The sequence below is a fragment of the Hyaena hyaena genome, unplaced genomic scaffold, assembly GCF_003009895.1.
Source record: "Hyaena hyaena isolate Hyena2069 unplaced genomic scaffold, ASM300989v1 scaffold_98, whole genome shotgun sequence".
Classification (NCBI taxonomy): Eukaryota; Metazoa; Chordata; class Mammalia; order Carnivora; family Hyaenidae; genus Hyaena; species Hyaena hyaena.
In genome coordinates, this window is record NW_024080730.1 from 3733418 (window position 1) to 3758990 (window position 25573).

The window sequence follows — 25573 nt, forward strand, 5'->3', positions numbered from 1 at the left end:
TGGCTTAGTCGGTTAAGCGTCCGACTTTCGCTTAGGTCATGATCTCGCGGTTCGTGGGTTCGAGCCCCGCGTCGGGCTCTGTGCTGACTGCCAGCTCAGAGCCTGGAGCCTGTTTCAGTCTGTGACTCCCTCTCTCTCTCACCCTCCCCTGCTCACGCTGTCTCTCTCTCTCTCTCTCTCTCCTAGAAATAAATAAAACATTAAAAAAAATTAAAAAAAAAAAAGAAATACATGAAGTTTAAAGAACATACTCTTACCTGACCAACATATCAAAGAATTCATACGAAAAATTAGAAAATACCTTGAGATAAATGAAAATGAAGACACGAAATACCAGGACTTCTGGGATACAGTTACTACAGTGCTAAGAGGGAAATTTATGGCTGTTCAAGTCCACATTAAAAAAGAAAAGAAACCTCACAGCAATCACCTAACTCTCTGCTGTAGGAAACTGGAAGAAAAAGAAAAAAGAAAAAAAACTAACCCTAAAGCAAGAAGAAGAAATAAAATAATAAAGATTATAGTGGGAATAAAACAGGGGATAGAAAAATAATAGAGTCAATAAAATAAAAAATTCATTATTTGAAAGATCAACAAAATTGGCCAACCTTCAGCAAGGCTAATGAGGGAGAGAAAACGCAGATTACTACAACTAGAAATGAGACGAAGGTCGATTACTACAATTAGAAATAGCTTTCCAGAAATAAAAAAGGATTTAAATGAATACACACACGATTTCATAAAAATAAATTATACAACTTAGATAAAATGGACAAATTCCTAGAAAGTAAAAAAAAAAAAACTACTAAAACCGACTAGAAAGTAGAAAATGTGAACACCTCTATAACAAAGAGATTGAATTAATAATCAAGACACTGCCCACGAACAATGGCTTCACTAATAAATTCTACCAAGAACTTAAAGAATAAAAATTCTTTACAAACTCTTCCAGAAAAGAAAGTAGAAGGGGAGGAGGAGGGAACACTCCCAACACACCCCACGAAGGGCAATGTTACCCTGCTACCAAACCAGGAGAGGACACAGCAAGAACAGAGAACTATGCAGCAGTAACTCTTAGAAAATAGATGCTCAACACTCAGCAAAATACCAGCAAATAAAATCCAGCACTGGAAAGAAAGGATCATACACTCTGACCAAGTGGGATTTGTTCCAGGAATGCATCGTTGGATTAACATCTGAACATCGATTAATCTGATGCACCAGTAAAATAAAGGGCAAAAATGACATGACTCGCACCAGGAGAAAAGATGCAGAGAAAACATTTGGTAAAATTCAATACTCTCCCGTGATGATAAAACAGGGCTTTAGGAGACAAGGAACAGAAAGGAACTTCCTCAGCCTGATAACGGGCATATAGTAAAAACCCACAGCTAACGCGGTACTTACTGGTGAAAGACTGAGTCCTTTCCTCTTAAGATCTGTAACAAGACAAAGACGTCTGTTCCCACCACATCTATTCATTATATTGGAGTTCTGTACAGGACAATTAGGCAAGAAAAATAAATGCATCCAATTTGGAAAGAAAGAAGTAAAAGTATTTCTATTCGCAGATAACATGATTTTATACAGATAGAATCCCACGAAATCCACTAAAACTTATTATGAATAATAAACAAGTTCAGCAAGATGGCAGGATATGCAAGTATATAAAAATCCATTGTATTTCTACATACTTTCAATAAACAATCAGAAAATGAAATTAGGAACACAATTTCATGTACAATAATATCAAAAAAGAATAAAGCCCAACAATGTAAATGTGTTTCCTGCCACAGACTTAGAAACTTAAAAATGGTTACAACGGTAAATTTTATTTTAGATCTACTTTACCACAATAAAGAAAAAAATACTCAGAAATAAATTGAACAAAAGCAATGCAAAACTTATACTCCGAAACCACAAACTATTATTGAAAGAAAAGATCTAAATAAGCGAAAGACATCCCACATTCATGGATCGGAAGACAATGTCGTCATGTGAGCAGTACTCCCCTACCTGATCTATAGATTGAGCACAATACTCACCACAAGCCCAGCTGAATTCCTTGTGCAAATTGACCAGGACATTTGTCCATAAAATTCATATGGAAGTTCCAATGACCTAGAATAGCCAAAGCAATCTTGAAAAAGAATTAAGTTGGGGGATTCAGACTTCTCAATTTCAAAACTTGCCACAGAATAACAGCATTCAAATCTGTGGTACTGGTTAAGGTAAGACATTTAGATCAATAGAATAGCATGAGAGTCTAAAAACATAAAGCCTTATACCACGGTCAGGTGATTTTTGCCCTGGGTGCCGAAAGTATTCATGGGGAAGAGAATCCCCTTGTGACACATGGTGTATTGGGACAATATGAAGAGAATTAATTTGGACCCCTCCCTTACACCAGGTACAAAAAGTAACTCAAACTGCATCAAAGACCAAGATGTAACAAAGCTCTTAGAAGAAACTGTAAGGATAAATCTTCATGAACTAAGATTTGGCAATGCTTTTTAAGACGTAACACCGAAAGCACAGGCAAACAAAAGAAAAAAATAGATACACTGTACACTTTTGAAATTAAAGCTCTGTGCTTCAAAGGACATTCTAAAGAAAGCAAAAAGAAACCCACAGATGGGAGAAAATATTTGCAAACCACGTATCTGATAAGGAATTGTGGCTAGAATATATGAATAACTCCTACAACTCAAAAACAAAAAGACAAATATTCTAATTTTTAGAAAAGGATGAAGGCTTTGAATAGACATTCCTTTAAAAAAGAGATACACAAACGGTCAAAAGCACATGAAAAGGTGCTCATTATCGTCAGTCACAGGGCAATGCTGATCAGAACCAGAATGAAATTCTGTTTAACACACACTGTGTTGGCTACAATAAGACAAATAAGATCAAATACCGAGTTTTGACGAACATGTGGAGAAATTAAAGTGTTCACACGTTGCGAGTGGGAATCAAAAATGGCACAGTCACTTTGGAAAACTGTTAGTTGCTTAAAAAATTAAAACACAGAGTTACCATCCGGCTCTCGCATACCTGCCCCAGAGAAATGAAACGTCCACACAAAACCTTGTACACAAATGTTCGCATTATTCACGGTAGCCAGTGGGTGGAGGCAGCCCAATTGCCTGGTCACTGATGGACTGATAAATAACACGCGGTACGCCCCTACAACGGAATATTACTGGGCTGTACAAGGAAACGAAGTACTTGATGCACCACACACGGGTGAGCCTTGAAGGCGGGGCGCTCGGTGACCATGCCAGTCACAAAGGAGCACGATGTGAGATTTCCAGGGCAGGCAAGCCCACAGAGGCAAAGGGCAGACTGGTGGTTGCCTAGGGCCAAGGGCCCTAGTGGGGACCGGGGCACGGTGTTTTGAGGGTGCTGGGTTTCTTTCTTAGGGCGCTGAGGCCGTGTTCACAATCCAAAACCACAGAGATGCTGCTACACGCCCGTGAGGACAGGGGACGTGAGAAGCAGTGTCAACACCGGACGCTGGCAGGGACATGCAGGGACCGGGTCACCGTGCGCTGCGGGAGGGACGTAAAGCCGGCACAGACACGTGGGAAAACAGCTTCGCCGTTTCTTAACAAATCCTACTACTACCGCATGACTCCCCAATCCGGCTTTTATCCCGGAGGCACAATCGCGTTCGCGCCAAAACACGCACGTGGCCGCTCACGCCAGCTTTGGTACCGCAGACGTGGTGGCGTGAAATGACGATCCTGGAGGCCAGAAGTCTGACACGAATATTCCAGGCAGGTCTGATTCCTTGTGGAGGCTCTTGGGGAGGGTACGTGTCCCAGCCGCGTCTTTCTTCTGGAAGCTGCCGGCTTTCCTGAGCTGGTGACCCTCACGCACACCCACAGCCCAACTTCTCCCCCTGCTTCCCATGTCGGGCTGCTGTTCTCCCGTCGCCTTCTGCCCCCCCCCCCCGCCCCCGTGAGGACATTTATGATGACCCGCTGGGATGACCCAGGCTCGGCCCCCATCTCAATTACCTTAACGTAAGTGTATGCGCCGAGTGTCATCTGCTCTATGAGGTGACAGTCACGGGCTCTAGGAACCAGGCCCTGGATGCTCTGGGGCCTGTTATGCAGTCAGGTTGCTCTAAACTGGAAACAGCACAGATGCCCTTCAGCAGGTGAGTGGTTAAACACACTGGCGTGTCCGTGCCACGGAACGCCATGCCGCAATAAAACCAGATGAACTACGGTACGCACAGATGGGAGGAATCTCAAGAGAATTACGCTAAGTCACAAGAGCCGATTCCAAATGGTCAGACGCCGTGTGAGCCCATTTACACGCCGCTCCTGAACGACAAAACTATGGGACTGGAGAACAGATTACTGGTGTCGAGGGATGAAGAGGGGGCAGGGGTGGGAGGGAAGTGGGTGTGACTCTTAAGAGGTGACACCGGGGATCCCCAAGATGGGCTGTTCTGACTCCTGTCTTGATGTCAACAGCCTGGTCGTGACATCACCCCTGGGGTGACCGTGTAAAGGCACATGGGTCTCTCTGTGTTATCTCCTACGGCCTGAATGTCTAAAAAGACAAAGTTTAGTTTTTAAAAGGGGGCCAACGGTCTGTACAGACATTTCATCAAAGAAGATCTAGAATCGGCCAACAAGCACATGAGAAAATTCTCTGCATCATTAGTCATCAGGGTCATGCAAATCAAAACCTCAGTGAGAGGCTACTTGGCCTCTACCAGGATGGCTACAGTAACGACGAGAAGCAAGAAGAAACATTAAGAAGGTTACGGACAGATTGTTGGTGGGGATATAAAATGGTACATCCGTTTTGGACAACAGTCTGCAATCCCTCAAAAACTTAAACATAAAGTTACCACTTGAGAGGCGCCTGGGGGCTCAGTCTGTTGAGCGTCCGACTTCGGCTCAGGTCATGATCTCACGGTTCGTGGGTTCGAGCCCCGCGTCGGGCTCTGTGCCGACAGCTCAGGGCCTGGAGCTGCTGCAGATTCTGTGTCTCCCTCTCTCTCTGACCCTCCCCTGCTTGTGCTCTGTCTCTATCTCTTTCTCAAAAATATAATAAACATTAAAACAAAACTTAAAATAAGGAACAGGAAATGCTCACAGCCCTGCACGATTTCCCTATCGCTTATCAGCTACAAAGCAAAGTAGGACAAGTCTTCGGCGGGTGATGAAGGTCACGCCCCAGCTGGGGTGGGTCGCCTCAAGAAGGACACCATGTCGCTGACGGAATGTTCCAGCTGGGAAGGCACGACCTGAATCTAACTACGAGGGAAACATCCCGAAAACCCCCAGGAGGGGCAGGACCCGCCCCCCGGAAACGCAAACGCTGTAAAAGGCGGCTCCGGAGACAGGACAGCTGACGGCAACGCCGTGAACGGCTGCGAAGGGCGGGGTCACGTCCACTGCACAACGGGAACACGGGTGGTAGATCTGGCGAGAGGGCTGGACCCACCTCTCGTGATCAGGGTGCTTTAAAGGGGTACCTTTGCTTTTAGGGAAAACACAGCAAAACGTTTCTGGCCAGCGTCCTCAGCGCGTGCAGCTCACTGTCAAAGGCTCAGAGAACCGTGTCACGTGAAGGTCCACGCAGAAAGGACACGAACGGGAAAATGGACACAACAAAACGCTAACGGCCGGTGAATCGAGTGTTCGTGAAGCTATGTGAATGTTCTACATCTCACTCTCCTTGCCAGTTTTCGGTAGTTCGAAATTATTTCCAAAGAAAGGGTTTTTTAACAAGTCTGAAAAACCCGAGGTGCCACCTTAGCCTAGTGGCCTTCAACTGGAAGCGACGTTGTCCCCACAGGGGTGGGACCCGGAAGAGGCCAGGGACGTGGAGCCCTCGGCGGCGCGATCGGCCCCCAAAGACCCTGGTGCCACAGTGGAGAAAACCCGCTTTGCTCGGCTGACAAGATGGGGCCCTGCCTGGGTGGCCGGCGATGCCCCGAGGGGGTTCCAGGAAGGGGAGGCCTTGAAAGCCGCCTGGCAACACCCACTGTGTTGATAATGCGCCTGTTGGGGTGTCGAGGGCTGAACTGAGTCCCTGCAGCTCACTCGCCAGCCCCAGTGCCACACAGCGTGGCGTCTGGAGATGGGCCTTGAAGAGGTCAGTTCCCCCGAGGCCGCTGGCGTGGGTGCCACCGTCTGTGGCAGGTGTGTCTGTAGAGGCAGGAGATTTGGACAAAGGGAGACGCCAGGGATGCAGAGGGAGGATGGGGCGAGAAGGCGGCCGTCCGCGAGCCCAGGAGAGACGACGCCGTGATCCGGAACCTTCCCGCCGCCAGGATGGCGAGATGCTTCTGTTGCGCAAGCACCCGGTTGGTAGTATTTTGTTACGGAAGCTTCTAGCAAACGAATACATCCTGGAGTGACGGTGAGACTTCAGGCCGCAGGGCAAACTACTCTGGTGATCCGGATGGAGTTGCCCCGCGAGTGGCCGAGCGGGAAAGGCAGCACCGCATTCGAGACCTGAGCCCACGTTTGGAAATCCGTGGCAAGTCCGTGTGCAGCATGAGCCCTGGGACACGCAGAGTAACCCCGCGTCATTCACGGAGGGAAGGAGACGCAGCAGACAAGGAACCAAGACCCCCCGAAGCACGGACAGCACACGTCTGCAGTCACAGGGGTGAAGCAATGCAATCTTAAGAAACCTTAATAGAAAAAGCCGCCCCAGGACCTGTGGCGTGAGGAGCTGGGTGGGGAGTGAGCAGGCGCCCGGGAGGCTGGTTCCCGGGTGGGAGGCCAGAGGTGCCAGGAAGCCGGCTACACACAGGCCGGGCACGGGGGTGGGGGGCACTTGCGTGTTCTAACTCGTTTGGTTGACACAGCAACCCTGCAAGGGCCCCCATTTCGCGGAATCAGAAACTGAGGCCCGGAGAAGGCAGTGGCCTGTCAGGGTCACAAAAGAGAAAATGGCAGCACTTCCTGCGGCCCCGGGCAGGCCGGCTGGCGGGTGTGCTCAGAGCCGCTCCCCCAAGTGCCGCTCGACTTTTCAGGATGAAATTGTAAAGGAAGGATTTAATTTTCCCGATGCAGAATTTGGCGCTAGATTTAACAATCGTAATACTCGGGGCCCCTGGGTGGCTCAGTTAATTAAGCGTCCATATCTTGACTTTGGCTCAGGTCATGATCTCGAGGTTCCTGGGTTTGAGCCCCACGTTGGGCTCTGCGCCGACAGAGCGGAGCCCGCTGGGGATCCTCTCTCTCTGCCTCTCTCTCTCCGCCCCTCCCAAGCTCATGAGCTTTCAAGATAAATAAACTTAAAAAATAGTAATAATAACAAAGAAAGTGGGGCAGATGTGAAGACCTGTGGACACATCCACGCGGGAGTGTGGCCACACGCGACCCATCACAACATACATTCTATCTGTGTGAGCATAGAAATAACACTGTTGTGAACATATCGGAACAGGTTCGTGGAACATTTGCAAAAGCGAGGCTTGTATGTTTGCCTTTGGACAGAAAGAAAATCTTCACTTAGGAAAAGCAAATACTGCACAGCCTGCGTCCTCTCACGGTAAGGCTGTTACGTTAGAAATAACAGAGATAAAAAACATTCTGCCTCCGAAGCAAGAAAACATTTCTTACTAAAGAGAAAGTCAAAACATAAAAGCGACCAAGACTGCCACGAACAGGAATACATTTCAGAGTAAGACCCACATCACAGCAAACCCTGCGATCGGGGGAAAATCCACAACTTCTAAAATGCCTTGTAGGAGACTTCAGATTAACTAAGCGTGACTCTTAATTACGCTTTTCCAAACGCGAATCATCAGAAAGAGGCGATAGATTAGATATAAAAGCCCCAAGTTGGGGACATCGAAAACAAAAATAGCGACTTGGTCACTTTCGGCAAAGAAAGTAAATATATAATAAATAAAACAGATAAATCTCTCACAAGACTAGAGGCGAGAAAAGGCAAAACTCCAAGCTCAGGCAAGAAACAAAGCCTGACAGAGACGAAGAACATAAACTCACTAGAAGTAACTGTTGCTACCAAGTGGCAACATAATTGAAACCCTTGAGGATTAAATAGCAATGAATAAATTACCTCCAAAGAGGCAGCACATTTATTTAGAACAAATTACCATAAAACAGACTTTTAAAAAGAGATTAAAGATGTCCTCGAGCACAGGGACCAGCCCAGATGGTTTTATAACTTTGCTGTGCCGTTGCGGCTCCGGGAGAAGGGGCCCGGGCGCTACTTTGGGAGCGGAGCAGGCGCAGGGCCGGTGGGCGGGTCCCCTGTGGAGACACCATATCTGCACGGACGCGGCGGCAGACAGCCTCCTCTTCTGGGCCCGAGGTGCAGTCGCCTCCGCGATCAGCCCCGCGTGGACGGGACCATCTCGCGCGTTTGATGTGCACAGGAAGCTTTCCACAAGCAGGTGCCCACCCGTGGGTGTAGACGGTCTGCTAGCCTTTGCTAGTTAACAACTGCAGAAATCAGTATCCTGATACAGGGTCGTTTTGCAAATGTGCAATGTAAGTGCAGAAGAAATTTCTGGAAGGGTCGAGGGCGTCCACGTTTTGAATTTTCATGGAAATTGCCATTTTTGTCTCCATAGAGCCTGTACTCATTTATCTTCCCAAGGCGGTGACTCTGCTTGAGGGGCCCACATGCCCCGGCCCACGGGCCCACAGAGGCTCAGCACACTCTTTGCCGGCTTAATAGTCAGGTGAATATAACTCGCATCGTGTTAATTTACGTTTCTGTGATCATAACTGAGGTCATCAGCATCCACTCATTGGTAAGAATCTTAGGGTTCCCTTCTTCCAGAACTGCTTTTATACTTGTACCCTTCTGTCATCGTGACCCGCAGAACTTTCTGGAATCTGGATGAAATTAGCCCTCCATGTACAATGTGAGCAGCAACTGTTCTGTCCAGATCATCACTTAAGATGGTTTTGGATTTCGTTTTGCTCTGCGAGATACTTTTAACTTATTTTTTCACTGAAGCGTAACAGAGACATAACAAAGTACCCGTGTTACGGCGTGCTGCTTGGTGACTTTGGACACACGACAACATCATAATCGAGGCCGTGAACATTCCCATCAGCCCCAAGTGTCCCCCAACCCAATGCCATCCCCACAGCCTGCGGGTCTCGTGGTCCCAGACCAGGGTGCACTTCCTAGGGGTTCACACAGGTAGGATACGGCAGCGCGTGCTCTCTCCTTCCCTCCTTTCTCTCCCTCTTCCTCCCTCCCTCCCTCCCTTCCTTCCAGTCTGGCTTCTTTCACTCACCATCGTTATTCTGGTACTTATCCAGGCCGTTGTGTGTACTCACGGCTCATTCTTTCTGATTTCTGAGGAGTATTTCATTGTGTGGCTAAACCACGATTTAAAAAAAAAGTCCCATAATGATGGGAATCTGCACTGTTTCCAGTTTTCATAAAACACTACGATGATGAGATTCCACCTCTGAGCGACCGCATAAACGTCTGCTCTTTTTTCTCCCGGACGCGGACTCGGGAACAGAACGGCCGGACAGTATGGCAGGTGCACTTGTAACATTTTCAGAAACTCCAGACTGTTCTCGGGAGAAGCCGAGCCCTTTGCACATCGGGCGGGAGAGCGTGAAGGGCTCGGTGCCCACATCCCGGGCAGCACTCGTGTGTGTGGGCGGACCTTCCCTCGTGAAACCACAGCACTCGGTGAAACGTTCTTAGTGTGTTTCTACACAACATGATTGTGTATTAACACCTCGTTATCATTTTAGTTTGTGTTTCCCTAGTGACGGATGGTCCTGAATATGTTCTCACGTGCTTATCCATACATCTTCTCGGGAGAGCGTCTGTTCAAACTTGGGCCTACTTTTTCCTATAATTTTTTTCTAACTTTTTAGATGTTTTGTTTATTTTGGAGGGGGGGAAGCGGCAGAAAGAGAGGGAGACACAGAATCCGAAGCAGCTCCAGGCTTCACGCTGTCAGCACAGAGCCTCACGCGGGGCTCAAACCCACGAACCGTGAGATCCTGACCTGAGCCAAAGTCGGATGCTCGACCGACGGAGCCTCCCGGGCACCCCAGCCTGTTTTCATTTTTTCTGTCTTTCTTCTTTTTCATGTGTCCCTCGTATACTCTGGACACAAATCCTTTATCGGACAGGTCGGAAATATTTTCTTCCATCTCTGCTTGGTCGTTTCACCCTCTTGCTTTGTTCTGATTTGGCTCGTGCTGCTGGAGCTTCGGTCAAGAAGCCTGCCTGCACCCCAAACACAAAGACTTTCTCTTGGGTTTTTTCCTGCAAGTGTCAGGCTTCACCTTTATTCCCATGACACGTCCTGAGCTGAGTTTTGCGTAGGACGCACCACGTAGATCCAAGTTCTCGTCTCTGGCAGGTCCAGTCCTTCCCTGCCAAACTGCCTCTGCACCTTGCTCGACACCCACGTGTCCATAAACGTGTGGATTTATCCAGAGTCCCTCTCCTGTTTGTGAGCCTGTTTCCTCCTCTGCTCACGCCAGTCCTCCGACTTCGTCAGTTTGTAACGTCGTTTCGGACGTTAGGGTCCTTGACATTTCCACGCGGGTGTCAGAACCAGCTCCGCAATTTCCACCAAGCGGAGGGACCGTGGCCGACGTCACACTGAATCTCCGAGTCGCGTGATCGCACACATGGCACAGCTCTCCGTGGACGCAGCCTCCCTTGCTTCTCGGCGACGGCCGTGGTCCGCCCAGATCACCCTCCCCGGTGCCATGCTTTTGATGTTACCATAAATGCTGTTGCGCTGTTTTTACGTTCGAGTGCCGACCCGGCTCTGCTCCCGCGTGTGTGGCGCCTCCCACACGAAGCAGGTGACCTCGGCACGGCGAGCAGGGGAGCCTCACAGCCTCCTCCCCGCCCTGGGCACCCGGCACCAGGGTCAGCTTCTGGGCCGTCCCACCGGCTTGAAGCTCCAGGTAGAAGTGACAAGAGCGGGCATCGTGCGAGGCCCTGACCTCAGGGACGGCAGCCCGTCCTTCTGCCCTGGGCGTCGGCTGCGGCTCTGTCGCCGGTGGGGTCTGTCCCTCCGAGGAAGCTCCCTCTCTTCCGTCCAGAGAGCGATAGCAATGCACGGTGACCCCGAACCCTGGGGCGGGTGCCAGGAGGGGCCCGGGACCCCGTTCTTGTCTCCAACAAGGACTTTCCCTTCAGCCCGGGTGAGGCCGACCGGCGGTCACATAAGCCCTGCTCTGGTCCCCTGCAGGCCGGGGCCAGGCCTCATCCTCAGGGTCACGGGGACAGCGCCCAGAGCAACCTGGGGACTCACCACGAACACGCTCCCGGGCCTCCCCGCACAGCCTGGGACCCGAGATCTCCAGGGGCACGGCCTCTGAGTCTGTGTTGAAATTCTCCTCATGATTCGAGGGACCCCAGGGAAGTCCCCACCCGATGGCCACCATCCAGCCTCTGCCGTCGAGCAGCACAGGGCTCTCCTTGCTGGGGACACTGTGTCCCCAACACACGGGCCTGGGGCCATCAAAGTCCTCTCTACAATCTCCCGACGAGGTCACCGGAATGACAAGAGGCTGGGTTTGTGGTGACGCCTGATGGTTGACCAGAAAACCCGGTGCTCGTAAACCCGCTCCACAGACGTTCTCCCCGGGCTCGCTGGGTCACCCCACACAAGGGACTTCTCCAGAGCGACGTCCCCTCGGGGCACGCGGGGTCCCCACGGGAAACATCTGCTCTGACCAGAGCCCACGCCTGCAGACCCACAGGGAAGCAGGTCCCCATGGGAAAGAGTCGGGGAGGCACGGAGCAGAACCAGATTCCCCAAGAACCGCGGCGTCGAATGAGTCGCAGACTCCCAGCTGTAAGTTACGAGGAAGACGCAGGCCCTGCAGACCAAGCCCCCGCCCAGAACACGCGGGAGCAACGGGAACTAACGTCCCAGAAGGTGGATTAGCCCACGGATTAGACACGTCCACACAGTCAGCAGCCAGGAAGGAAGCTGCCGGGAACACAGCGCGGGAAGACAGGGCAGGAAGACGCCAGAGGCAGCCCGGGGGGGCAGCACGCGGGGCTCAGGCAGGCGCGTCCCGGTGGGTCAGAGCATTTAGGGGGGGCGATCGATCGTGCTGGGGCCGTGCTGACTTTGCACACCGGATGGGAGACATGAACCCACAGGTTTAGCACAGCAGCAGGCGGAGCCGAGGAACAGAGAGGACGCAGCGCCGCGGGTCCAGAGGAAGGCCGGGCCCCCAGGACGGCCGCGCGGCTGGACGACACGCCTGCTGAGCATCCACCAGCCAACAGCAAAGGCGAAACACAGAGGTTTCCGGCAAAGGCTGAGTTGACGTCAAAAGACGCCACTGAAGGAACCACAGAAGGGCCTTCAGGAAGGAGGACGCTAAGTCCCAGAAGGGAACCCGGCGGAGCTGGTGGCAAATGTAAGCAAGTCTCCCCAGTGTCCACCAAGTGGCGGATTCAGAGGATTAAGAAGGCGAAACCCGAACACAGGGCAGGGGCGGCGTGTGTGGGGGCGGGGGTGGGACCCGGAGCGCCGAGGGGAGGGCGACGGCCAGGCCTGGTGGGTGGGGGTGCAGCCCGCGCCCCCCGAGCCAGACTCACGCGGCAGGCCCCTCGCAGGCCGGGCGCTCGGCGGTGCGTCTCCGGCACAGACCCCTGGGCTCGTCGGCTCTGACCACCAGGCAATGGAAGTGGGGGTCCCCTGCACCTCACACCCTGCCCTGCCCTCGGGGGTCGCCCCAGGCCGCCTGGGTCTGCGGGAGCCCCTCCCGCTGGCCTTGGCTCCTCTGACCCCCAGCCCCACGGCGACCGCGTCACTCCAGGTGCTGGCCCGGTCTAAGGCTGCTCCTGCCCCGTGCCCGTCCACGCCACCCCGGCTCACGCCCACCGGGCCTTAGGAACGCGCGTGTTGTGTCCAGGTGGGTGACGAGGTGACGCCGCACAGAAGTGTGGCTGCTCCCCCACGGCACCTCCGTCACAGCCAGTCCTACCCAGCACTAACACCACCTCCTCCAGGAAGCCTGTGGGCCCAACCTGGCCGAGCCAGGTGCTCGTCCCCCTGACCCGGCCCCACCCCGGGGCCTCGCCCTCACGCCGGAAGCAGCGTCCTGACCACCAGGACAGCGTGAGCAGCTGGGGTCTGGAACTCGCATGAGGAGGACGGACGGGAGCCTGTAGGGCGCGCAGGGGTGGGGGTGCGCGCCTCAGGTGCCAGGCCTCCGACCGGCTGGGGGTGGGACTCGGCAGGGGCTCAGCCCTGGCTGTGGGCCCTTCCCAGGGACGAGGCCCCATCTCCCTCCACCAGGGCTCTCGAGGGGCCCCCAGGGCCAGGCCGGCGGCTCGGGCCCCAGGAACACGGCGGCCCCGGGCTGGGCTGACTTGTGCCGGCGGGAAAGGAAAAGTCCTCGGAGCGCAAGCACCCCACAAAGGGTGCCTGACTTTCCCTGCACTTGAGCCTCGTTAGCATTCTGCAGGCAGCGCCGGGCACTTAATAACAGCAAACAGGCTGAATGGACGGTTCCACATTCAGCGAACGGCTAGAGATGCTTCTACCCGCGCCCGACCTGCCCATTAGCATTTGCAGAGGGCCCCCATTTGCATTGCGACAATGGTCCTGCCCCCGAATCCGGAGTTGGGGGGGCACCGGGCATTTGTTGGCACAATTGTCCCTTGTGCCCACTCCGGGGGACGGCGGGGAGTGCGTCCCGGGGGCTCACCGGCGATGTGGCCAAACTCGGGCCAGAGCGGAATCCCGACAGCATGTGACGGGGCCACGGTGGCCCGGTGCCCAGCAGGGTGGGCGCCCCCGCCCGGTCCGCCGACAGCCCCCAGGCGCAGCCCCCTTTCCGGGACACGTTCTGCCCTTCTGCAGGGGACCGTCACCAAACGCGGGAGGAAACACGAGGGGTCAGCCGCCTGAGAACCACGCACTTGGCGGGCCGGGTGCCCGTGAGCACAAAGGGTCAGGAACAGTACACGCTTGTCCCCGCTGCCGCGTCTGACGGTGACCCCTCCCTCCCGAAGCCAGCAAGTGAGCGTGTTCTGGTGGGTGCGGGAACGGGTCCACGGAGCAGGGGACCCACACAGCAGTGACGAGACAGCAACGCACACGGCGTCAAGGACAGATGCGGCCACACGGCGGTGGCTCGGGACGCCCGCCCCCCCAGGAGTGGAGGGTCCACGCGGATGGGCCGCCTCCTCTCTGCCCGGCACGGGGCGCCAGCCACACGGGGGACCGAGGCGTCCGCAGCAGTGCGGGAGGAAGGGTGCTTCCGGGGCGGGGTCTTTGGGGGAAGGGCAGGACGCGGAGGGACAGACGCCTGGTCCGCGGGGGCAGAGCCCCCGTCCCCGTCCCCGAGCTGCCACCCCAGGCGCAGGCTCCTCACCAAGGCTGTCACCTGCGTCCACGGAGAAGTGGTCTGGCCTCCGCTCCTCTGAGACGGGCTCGCACGTGACGTGGGGGACCACGAGCGTCTTCTCTCCGGGGCTCAGCCCGTTGTCCTTGTCCAGTTTGAACTTCTTCTTCTTTACCTAAAACCAGGAGCAGTGAGGGGCTTCCCGCCTGCCCAGGCCCTTAGCAGCCCCGCTGGGCCCCTGCTGCAGGGAGGCACCGGGGGCTGGCAGACAGGCGTGCTGTGGGGGGCTCAGCACGGGCGCTGCTTGGCAGCACAGCCTGAGGGGCCGGCGAACAGGAAGCCAGGAAGCGGGGCGTGCGGGGAGGGGGTGGCCGGGAGGCCGTCGGGCATGGGGAGCCGGGTGCCCCCAGCAGGTGCGGGTACAGGCGCCACCCTGTTCCCCACACCAGCCCCATCGCAGCAGTCCTGCCCAGAGCCTGCCCGAACCCCCAGCTCCATGACCTGAAGACCGTCCTCCCCGAGCGGGGACGCCACCTCGGTCGCCACCGCGCCCACCGCGCCCACCGCGCCCACCGCGCCCGGCATAGAAAGCCTGACGTCAGGGCCCTCGCGAGAGCCTTCTTCCCAGCTGCCGGCCAGATCCCAGCCCGTCCTGCTCCAGCCCCACCCCCGCCCCGTGAGCCTCCCACGGCCCAGGGGGACCCCTGGGTGGCCAGGCCCGGCACGGGTGCCCTCCCCCAGGGCCCAGAGTGGCACCGAGGCCCTGCTGTGGTGCAGCTGCCGTGGCAGCCGTGGCACCAGGGGCTCCCCACCCGCTCGCGGCCCTGTAGGTGGCAGGTGGGCCATTACCATGACGGACTTCTTGGGCTTGGGGCTCGGGGACAGCAGGGTGTGGCTGCGGGCGGGCTTCCGGACGTAGATCTTCCAGGTGGAGGACTCTGGGTTCTCGGCCGCGTAGCACCTCCAGGCCGTCTGGACCAGCACAGGGGAGAGGCGGTCAGCTGCCGAGCCGCCCGCCCCCACCCGGGGGCCGCTCCCGCGCCAGGCGGCTCACGGCCTTGCGAGCTGGCCGGTACCTGCCGCTCAGACGTCACAGAGGCGTGAACCCCAGGGTCGCCCCCAGATGCAGACAGCCATCGGCTGCCTCTCCTCAGGGCACGTGCACCAAGTGCGGGGATGGACTCAGGCACTGAGGACGCCTGGGGCCCGGGGGCCTCAGGCAGGGGGTGCGGGGGGCGGGGCCCCACTGAGGCCCGCATGTGGGATCCAGTTGCCTGGTGCTGCCTGTAGCTGTGGGGAGGCCCTGGGCCCACATTCTAGAGAGACGCCTGTGGTGACCGCCACACGGAAATGACACAGAGGAGGGGCCCCTGCTGCGTGGGATCCAAGCAGAGGACACACTGCATCCGGGTGGGCAGCGGGGGACAGGCAGGGTCGTCACCACCAGAGGGCTGGCAGGTTCCTGGGAGGCTGTGACACCACCCACGACAGGGACCTGGACAGACACATCAGCCCTCTGCCCAGGACACTCCGGGGACGGCCATAGGCCTGGCCCCCCGTGGCCACAGGCCACCTCCGTGTCCCACCACCCCCACAAACGTATGGTGGCCACTCGCGTCCCGCCTCGGTCTGGTCTGCGTTCCCTCCTCGGGCCCCAGTCCTGGCACGGCGGACGTGTCTGCGCCCCTCAAGCCAGCACCCGAACCCGGCCTCCGCAGGGGTCCTCACCACGGGCCCCAGCACCGCCGGGAGCCCGCCCACAGCAGCCCGGGCTGGTTTCATGGGCCTGATTTGTGGTGTCCCCAAAAGGAGAAGCTGTGGGACCGTAAAACCAGGCCTAAGGGAGTCTGCCATTTCCTCCCCATTCCGGTTCCGGAAGGGTGCAGAAGGGCTTCAGAGGAACGAGGGGGCGCCTCTGGCTGAGCAGTGGCTCCCAGGCCGAGCAAAGCCTGATGGCTGCTGGCCCTGCCCAGGGCAGAGGGTGCAGGAGACCAGGGGCCCGGGGAGTGGGGGACTCCAGGACCGTCCCCAGGGGGCATTCAGCACCGAGCGTGGCTGCCCAGCCGCACGTCCCCGGCTGGACACTGACAGGCCTATGCCCAGGACCCCCGACCAGCTGCTCCCTAGGTGGGACCTGGGTGTGCTCCTCCCTGCTCTGCCCCAGGAAGTGGCTGGTACTCCTGCGGGACCCGGCTTTCAGCCCTGGTTGCACTAAAAGAACCAGCCGTCCTGTGGTGAACCTGGGAGCCTGGGGTCGCAGAGCTGAGTGTCTGGGGGCTGCGGGCCACCCTCCTTCCCCCACTCCTCCTAGGCCCCGTCTCCTCCAGCACCCAGGCCTCATCACAGCAGCCTTGGGGTCCCCGTCGGGTGAATCCAGAGAGTGGCCGGGCTGTGGGCTCGCCAGGCCTCACCTGCTGTCACCCGGGAGTCCCCAGCTGCATGGGGGGCAGGGAACACCCAGGAGGCCCCTGGGCTGCACAAGCAGGGCCCTAGACCCTTGGGGTTTCCCTCCCAGACTTGCCCCCGTGCCGAGCAGGGGCGTAACCACAAAAGGAGAGCAAAGACCCAGGCCAGTCACTGCAGCTGGAAGGTGCGGGGCCCACAGAGTCCACCCCAGCCCGGGACTGGCCAGGGCACGTCGCCGTCCCCCAGCACCCACTCTTGCACAGGACCCTCCGGGGGGGAGATGGGTGCCCGCGCTCCTGTGCCCACGTCTCCCAGGAGAGGCACGTCTGTGCCGGGGCATCAGCTCGTCAGCGTTCCGGAGGGGCCCGCAGCCAGAGGGTGTCCTGAGCTTTGGGCGGAGAGCAGTTCCTGACCTCCAGAGGGGACCCCAGCCTGTACTGAACCCACACACGCAAGGCCGGACATGACAACGGCAGGCACGTCACCTGAATGAGAGACGCTGCTGCTGGAATCTGCCTGTTGAAGTGTTTCTGCCTCTGCTTCTGCTGGACCTTCAGGGCGAAGCCAGAGCCGAGAATCCCCTAGCAAGGACCAGAGACCAGGGCTCGTGTCCACGCAGGCAGCCACCGCCCAGCCCGGCCCGTGGGACACAGGCGCTGGGGACACAGGGCAGCCCTGGGCCACCGGCTCGGGCAGGAGTAGCCCCGTCCGAGGGGGACTGCGGCCGCCTCGCCAGGATTGGGGATGGATGAGGCCGGCTGATCAGGGAAGGAGCTCCCCGTCCATGGAGAGAATCAATCACACACCCACGTAGATGCCTGTGTGCTCTACGTGATATGTGCACACAGAGCACACACACAACCCGTGTACACTTACCACACACACGCACGGCACATACAGCAGGTGCACCAAACACGTGCACACATGAGCACGCACATGCGCACAAAGTATGCACACATGTACACACACCACACACGTGTGTGACACATGCACATAATCCAAACACGCCCACACTCTATGTGCACACACGTGACACACGCACCTATGTGCGTGTGGGGCACTAGAAGGTGTAGCCCTCGCGGTCTGATTTCTGGGAAGGACAAGCCGGGCCCAGGCCGCCGTGCGAGCAAAGCAGCACCCTCACCAGGCACGTGGAGGCAGCCTCCGCCCTCACGTGGCGCCTGTTATCGGTGTCTCCCCGAGACCCCTCGGGCCGAACGTGCGGCCCCCACCCCGCTGGCCGCCACCCACAGCAGAGGAGGGCGGGGGCTCCCCGGGGCCCTGCAGCTGGCAAGTCGGGCCTCTGTGAGTGGGCTTGTCCCTGGAGACCCTGCCTGCCCGGGAGCCCGGGGGAGGCGGGAGCACCTACCGCTGGGAGCGCGAAGAAAGAGATGGCGAACACGGAGAAGCAGGAGGCGATGGTCTTCCCGACCCACGTCTGGGGCACCTTGTCCCCGTAGCCGATGGTGGTGACCGTGACCTGCGGGAGGGGCAGGGGTCAGCGGTCGGGCCCGAACCCACCACTCTGGCGACACAGACACGGAGCTCCAGCCGCCCCCCCCCCCCCCCCGCCACCGAGACGGCCGAGGCTCAGCCGACGCCAGCGCGAGCCCCGCGGACGGTTGGGGTCCGGGAAGCGGGTCCCTGGGGCTGCACGGGGCCTGCCGCCGGATGCACCGCCAGGGGCCCGACCCCAGGAGGGCCAGGCTGGTCCCACTGCTCCGCCGCCCGCCCCATCCCATAGGAGTCCTGCCACCCAGGCCACCGACGTGGCTGAGCCGCGGCCCCCGGGAGGCCGGAAGCTCGCACGGAGGCCAGTCCTCCACCAGGAGCCCGGACGGGGCTGATGCGCTGCCTCCTGACGCCGCCCCAGGCACCAGATGTTCCCGCCGCCCTTCTTCCCGGAGAACCAGACGCAGCTCCAGCCTTCTTCTCGGTGGGGGAGCCGACCGTCAGAGCTCGCGGCGGGACCACGGGCGCGGGGCCACCCCCTCCCCACCCAGGCTCGCATCTGAGGTTTGCCCCCCGGGGCCTCCAGCGTGAGCCGGAGTACGACAGCCTGCGGGAGCCGAGGGCCCACCCTGGCTGCGCCCGTCACTCACCCCGACGTCCCGGGCCCACGCTGCCCGGGGCCTGGGGCCGCCCCCAGGCTTTGCAGGAGCCGGCGGGGGGACCTGGGCCTCACACACGTCTCGTGGGCGCACTCACAACCGCACGGCACGGCGGCCCAGAGCGCCACGTGGCCTCCTACCTTGGAGGTCCGCCCGGCCGGCACCTGCCCGCCCTGTGCTCGTGTGGGTCTGGCCAGTCCGTTCCGGGCCCGCCGGAGCCTCGGCCCAGGGAGGCCTGCACGGAGCCTTCACTTGACGCCCTGCCCTGGGGACGCGGTGCGGGGAACGGGGGACACAGAGCCGGCCTGGGAGGGCCCTGGCCGAGAGCAAGGCCCAGGCAGAAAGTCCCTGTCCATCCCGGGACCCCGGTGGGTGCCTTCCAGCAGCCATGGGGCACGGACGGAGGAACCCCGTGGCCGCAGGCAGGCAGGGACACACGCGCGTCTGCTCAGAGCCGCCGGGGACAGAGGCGGGCGCGGCAAGAGGGGCCACGGCGCGGGAGGCCCAGTGACACCCGCGGGCGCGTCAGCACGCGGCTGCTCCAGGCAAGCGCGGAGCGTCCCCGAGCGGCGGCCGCTGTGGAGCCCGGCGGGCGCGGCTCTCGCGGCCCTGGCCTCCCACGACGCCCCGTCCCTCAGAAACCCTCGCCTCACACGGACACCGGCCCAGAGCTGCCTGCCGCCCGGCACTCGGAAGGGACCGGAGGGGCCCGTGGAGGTGGGCGCGTGCCCACGAGGGGGCCCCCACGCACGCGTGTGAGCACCTCTCACACGCACTCGGAGCGAGCAAGGGCACGTGGGGCGGGGCCGGCGCCCACACTGGCCCGACACCCGCAGGGGTTTCCAGACACACCTGGGCCTCGCGCGGGGGCCGGGGAGCCCGGGAGGCCTGCGCCCCACATGTGCGGCCGGGGCCACGGTGCTCTGGGGCTGCAGACAGGGTGAGGGCGTCTGGGACGCAGCCCCCGCCCTCTGTCAGAAGATACAATTTTTCATAAAGCTATTTTATTTATAAAAACATAGGACGGGCCTGTTACGGTTTTCATGAATTAATACAAACATGTCTTTTAAATCCCCGTCGTGCTTGCCTGCCTGCTGAGAACTGACGGGTAACCCAGCTCTGCAGCGACAGGGCATGAAGTGGTCCAGGGACCCACAGGCCTGAGAATGGCTGATGTGGGGGAGGGGCGGGGGAAGGGGGAGGGGCGAGGGGGGGCAGGGGCTGGGGGGAGGGGCGCCAGCAAGGCACTCCCCACTGGGGGGCAAGGGGGCACCAGAAAACTCAGGCATCAAGACCATCGATATGTAACGTGGCCTTTAAAGCTATAGATATCAATACAAACAAAACGGATGCAGACTGGGAAGCGAATGTGGGGGGCAGGGCGGGGGCAGCCCGGACGGCCCTGGGGGCGGGGTGGGGCCCCCCGAGACCGTCTCCCTGAGCAGACAGGCCTGCACCCAAAGGGTGGCCCCTAGTGCCCTTCCCCGGCCCCGCGCCGTCTGGGGTGCTGGGGCTCCCGGGGCCCAGGCGGCGGAGGTTGGGGTGCCCGGCCAGGCGTCCCCCGGGAGGGCACACGCCTCTCAGACCCGGGCACAGACCCGCTTTGTCAAGTTAACGACGTCCTTGGGCTCTGGGAGGAAACGGCCCATCCCTACAGAGTTGTTTGTTTTTCCTGAATCCAGAGCCGCGGGCGGCCGCCGAATAGTGCTCCCCGCCCGGTGCTCCACATGCGCTCCCGGCGAGGCGCCCCCGGCCCGCACACACAGGAGGCGCAGCGCGGCGGCCGCCCCAGGTGCCGGGAACAGGCGGAGTGCACACCACCCCGGGGACGGGACTGTGCCGGCAGGGGGCCCAGCCGCCGGGGTCCTCGGAAAGCCGACACGGGGCGTGTGTTCGCCTCCCCTGCGGAGGGACCAAGGCACCGGGAAGGGTCCCCTCACACACTCTCCGCCCTGAGAAGCCGGCACGGGAGGCACCGTGGCCCAGAGCCCCCACTGGCACCGGCGAGGCGGGCGGCCCGCACACGCTCAGGGTTGACTTGTGAGTGTCATGAGGTAGGACCGTGTCACGGAGGGGAGACCGCGTGCGCCGGAGGCCCCACCGCTGCTAAGTGACTGAGCAGGCTCGGCCCCATGCTCCACACGGGGACCCCAGGACGCTGCAGAGAAACCCCAGGCCGGACACCGTGCCCCCAGCCTGCCCCGAGGAGGCCGGGAGGACGCGGCTGGCGACAGGAGAAATCACGGACCGAGCGGGGCGCCCGGTGGGCGGTGGGACCGGCTCGAGCAGCAGGTCCTCGGGGGCGCCCGTCCCAGGGGTGCTCCCTGCCCCCATGGGGCCCTGGCCCAGCTGGCGGGAAGCGGCCACGGAGGGGACAGACGCACATGGGGGCAGGGAGCAGCCCAGCCAGGCATGCAAACCACGGGTGACAGCCAAGCAAACGCAGACCCCAAAAGAAACCAGCTTCCTTTCCGCGGGAAGGACTAAATAAATGAACCCAGACCCACGCGGACCAGAGCCTCTCGCTTAGCAAGTGCGTCTTCCACTCACGGAAACCGCTGGCACTCTGGGCCACACAAACATCTGCAGCCTTGCTGGGCTTGCAGCCCCTCGGAGAGCCCACGTCAGCCCCCGGAGCCATTCTGTTGCCTCTCCATTTTACAGATGGGGAAATTGAGGAGCGGAACGGTCACACGCTCACTGGCCCCAGGCCCAGTTCACCAGTGCACCTGAATAGGCATCTACGGAAGTGACTCCGTGGACCACCCTCTGCGTCCACCACACGGCCTGATGAAGGGCGTCATTCATTCCTGAGTCCCTTCGCCTGACCCAGGCCCTAACATGGGGATCAGAAACGTGGGGTCCTTGGGGTTCCGTGGGGGCAAAACACATGCACAGAAAGGGGTTACCCTGTGAGGAAGGTGCTGGAGGTGGGGAGCCAGCAGGGGTGGAGCAGGACTCTAAAACCCAGAAGGGCTAAGGAGTGTGACTGGGGACATGGCAGCCACGAACACTGTAGTGTGAGTAAGCATCAGCCTAGAGAAGGGGGCTAGTGACAGCCCCCCACAGTGTGTGGCACGCCTCTGCCGCCTCCTTGCTGGGTGCCTGGGGCCCCAGGGTCCTGTGTCCTGATTTAACTTCTCCCACAGTTGGTGGGCATAGGCCCACGCTTGGTACCCAGCTTACAGATCGGCTCAGAGAGGTGGGATGACCTGTACCGGGTGGCACACGTGGTCAGCGGTCCCGCTGGGATGCGGCTCCGCCCCCCCTCCTGACCACAGCCTCCTAGCTCACTGTTTCCTGAGGCCGACCACGCGTCTCTCCCTGGGGCAGAGCCGGAAAGCTCCTACCCTCACTGACACGACCCGAACGCCCACCCCCAGGAGAAAGCGAGCCCGTGCGCCACCCTCGCCGGGCCTGCCAAGTCACGTGAGAAAGCCTCCCCAGGTATCGGCCGGTGCGCAGGAAGCGCAAGAAGACACACTCCTACCCATCCCACAAAACCCAGTGTACGTCCTTCCCTGGGGAGGCGCCCAGCGCCCAGCGCTCTTACCCCGACCTGACGGGCTAACGGGCACAAGACTGTGCCTGGGGCCCTGCGGACCTCGCTTCTCGGCTGGTGGCCTCTCAGGCTCAGTAGGGAGCTCCGGGCAGAGCACGGGGCCTAGACGGGTGGGGTCTGACGCTGGGCCGGGGCCTGGCCTGCCACCCGGGGCCCCAGGGCCTCCATCTTTCCAGCTTCAGATGCGGGTCTCATGGACGTGTGGGGCGTCCTGCCCTCACGCAGCCCCCAGGCCCCTCCGGAGCCACCAGCTGCCGAGAGCGAGCGGGAGCCGGGCCGGAGCGCCGGGACAGGCCTCCAGCGTTTCTGCTCTGAATTCTAAATTTAGATGCGGGGGTAAACAGAGCCCGGCGGCCTCCTGAGTTTAGAGACCCCCGGGCGCTAAACAGAGGAGCCCGTGTTTGCAAAAACGGCTTTTCCCTCCACTCAAACTTTAACACAAACAAACGCATTTTGTTCCAAGGGCACAGAAAAAGGTCTTAAATCCTCCCCAAACACCTCAGCAGCCAGGCACAGGGTGCCACGCTTGGGGGAGCAGGGAGCTCTCACGCCAGAGCGGGGCGTCCCCACCAGGGAGGGGGCTCGGGTCGCTGGACAACCTAGGGACCGAGGCTGGGGGAGGCGGGGGGCCTCCTCGGGAAGTCGGGCCCACTCGGCAGCCCCGGGCTGCGGAATAGCGTCCCCCCAGCACCCGTGTGCGCCCAGGCCTTTGGAACACGAGTTTCTTCCGAAACGAGGCCTTTGTCGAGGTGATCGTGTTAACATCTCGAGTCGAGGTCGCCCTGCTTTGTTCATCTCGGCAGGTCCCAAACCAAGGTCAGGTGTCCTTACCAGGGACAGAAGATGTGGCCACAAACGCGGGGACCCTGAAACCCTGGAACCCGGCGCGGGCAGGAAGGACCCTCCCCGGGAGCTTCCGAGGCGGGTGCAGCCCTGCCCAGGCTTTGATCTCGGGCTTCTGGTCTCCAGACTGGAGCGGGGCGGAGGCGGGGGGGGGGACACATTTGTCTGGTCTTGAGAGCCTGGGTCTGTGGGACTTAGTTACAGCTGCCCCAGGAGCCTGGTATGCAGTGTCCTCGGTGCCACGGACAGGGCCACCCCACGGGCTCGTCCACTCGTTCATTCGCACAGCGACCACTGGGCCTACGCGCCGAGGACACACGAGGCCCAGGCGCCCCCTCACGGGGTCTGTCCCGTGTGACTCTGAGAAGCTGGTCTGGCTTCTGGCCAGCCCCCAGCCCCGGTGCGGGGTGACAGGCACGGGGACTGACGACCCAGTGTAGGGACCAGGACCGGCCCAGCCTGCAGCCTTCGCCCCCGGGGGGGTCCCCCTGGCGGCACCCCCTTCCCCGTCCGGCCCAGATACGGAGCCTGGGGGCGGGCCTGGCACCCCCTCCCAGGAGAGGTGAGCGGAGCCAGGACTGGGGAGCCGGTCGGGAGCAACCGCCAGGCGCAGTCACAACCCGCCACCCTGGCTTCAAAGCCCCCAGCAGGGCCGCCGTCCTGCTTTCCTGGAGCTGCCTGTCCGAGCCGCGCCAGGAACACAGCCCATAACTCAAGCGTCGGGGCCGCTCCTGCCCGGACAGCTGCAGGGGCGGCCATGCGATGAATAGGAGCCGTTTGCCCCGGGAGCCCCGGGGGGCGGGGGGCCCGGGGCGGCCCAGAGGCGCGGGGCCCGGCGGGAACAATGGCCAGGCCAGGGCCCGCGGTGGCCCGGGCTGGGGCTGCAGCTGACAGTGAGGGCTGGGGCACCGGTGCCAAGCTGGGCACAAAGGGGCCGTTTTCCCGGCCGGCGGGCGGATGTTTGCACAGGTGTGGGAGTGGGGGCACTGCTCCGCCGAGCGCGGGGGGCAGGGGGGCGGCCTCGGCGGCCCGCGGCTCCTGGAGCGGCCTCGGGAAGGCGGGGAGGCCGGTGCCAAGGCTGGGCACAGCTTGTCAGCCGGGCCTCGGGTGCTCTCTCACTCACCTCCTCCCGGTCCGGGCAGCCTGTCCCCACACGGGGCCCGGCACCAGGACCGGCCCCTCCCCCCCCACGGGGAGCTCCCTGCCCCCCCCGCCCCCGACCTGCCGGGGCCTGCCGTGCCTGGGCCCACGGGCACACAGAAGGGCGGACGGGCAGACAGAGACCAGAACCGGGGCCTTCCCCAGCCCCGAGTTGGGTCCCTCGAGTGGCCTGTCACGCTGGAAGCTTCCAGAAAACACGCAGACTCGCCAACATCAGGAGTCCTTCCTGTGTGCTTGGCCTCCCAGGCATGGAACGCGGACACGGCAGGGGCGTGTCCACCGGGGGCCACGGGGAGGCTTCCTGCCCCGCCTGGACAGACCGGGGTGGGCCTCCTTTCTGGAGGAGGGTGGGGAGCCCCAGGAGAGAGCAAGGCTCACTTGTTCCAGAAGGAAAAGCCTGGGACAGACACGGCCGGGGCCCTGCCCAGCGCTGGCCCCACGGCGTCACCACACCCCGTGCCGGCCGGGACCCTCTCCTCGCCCCCGCCTTGCCCCAGTCGGCCTGGACATTGGCTCCAAGGGGCTCCCCTCCTCATGCAGCCACACAGCCTGTAGCAGGGCCCGTGTCCACGGCTGTCTCCCTGACCCGGCTCCGGCTCAGCTGCAGGCCCTTCTGGGGCGCTAGCTGGTCGCACCCCAGGGCACTGTGAAGGAGGGGGCGCCGTACCCCACAGAAAGGTGGGGAGTGTGGGAGCCCGGCCCGTGGCCCACGCGCCATCTCTCCCCACAGCAAGCGTCCACCCCGGCTGCCTCAGGGCCCCCAGTCCCATCCCGATCCCTGTGGAAGGTAAAGCTGCCATCCACCTGCAGTCAAGTGCCTGGAACTTTCCTCCCTACAAAGCCCTGGCTGTGGGTGGAGGGGGTGGGGGGTGCGGTAAAGGGCACCCTTCACGCCCTGAACAGTTTCTCCCCAGGCCACACGGTGAGGATGCGGCCAGGACTCGGGGTGCACGAGGCTGGCCGGGCGTCACTTGGCTGTCCACGGCAGTGAGCGGTCCTCAGCGGAAGGTCCCCCTCACCCCCCGTGAGGCTGACCTGACAGGACCCCTGGCCGCCCTCCTGTGGGGACCCCTGCCTTACATCCGCCTCTCCCGCCGGCTCACAGCTCGGGGAGCCGAGGGCTGCGCAGCCCACGTGGGGCCAAAGTGGACCTGGGGTGCTGGGCA

At 60.2% G+C, this 25573-nt stretch overlaps 1 protein-coding gene across 5 annotated transcripts in view; it reads right to left on the reverse strand.

Annotated features, from left to right (window-relative positions):
* Positions 1-25573, reverse strand: part of KCNQ1 (potassium voltage-gated channel subfamily Q member 1) — a 303513-nt gene that overhangs the window by 202631 nt on the left and 75309 nt on the right. For 3 of the 5 annotated variants that reach the window (XM_039235441.1, XM_039235443.1, XM_039235445.1), the window contains exons 7-10: positions 18100-18210; positions 17216-17311; positions 15174-15296; positions 14355-14499 (exon numbers count right to left, since the gene is read on the reverse strand). In XM_039235441.1, coding sequence (XP_039091372.1) covers positions 14355-14499; positions 15174-15296; positions 17216-17311; positions 18100-18210 — 475 coding nt within the window. The remainder of the gene's footprint in view (positions 1-14354; positions 14500-15173; positions 15297-17215; positions 17312-18099; positions 18211-25573) is intronic. The other 2 variants (XM_039235442.1, XM_039235444.1) reach the window with 1 other exon arrangement.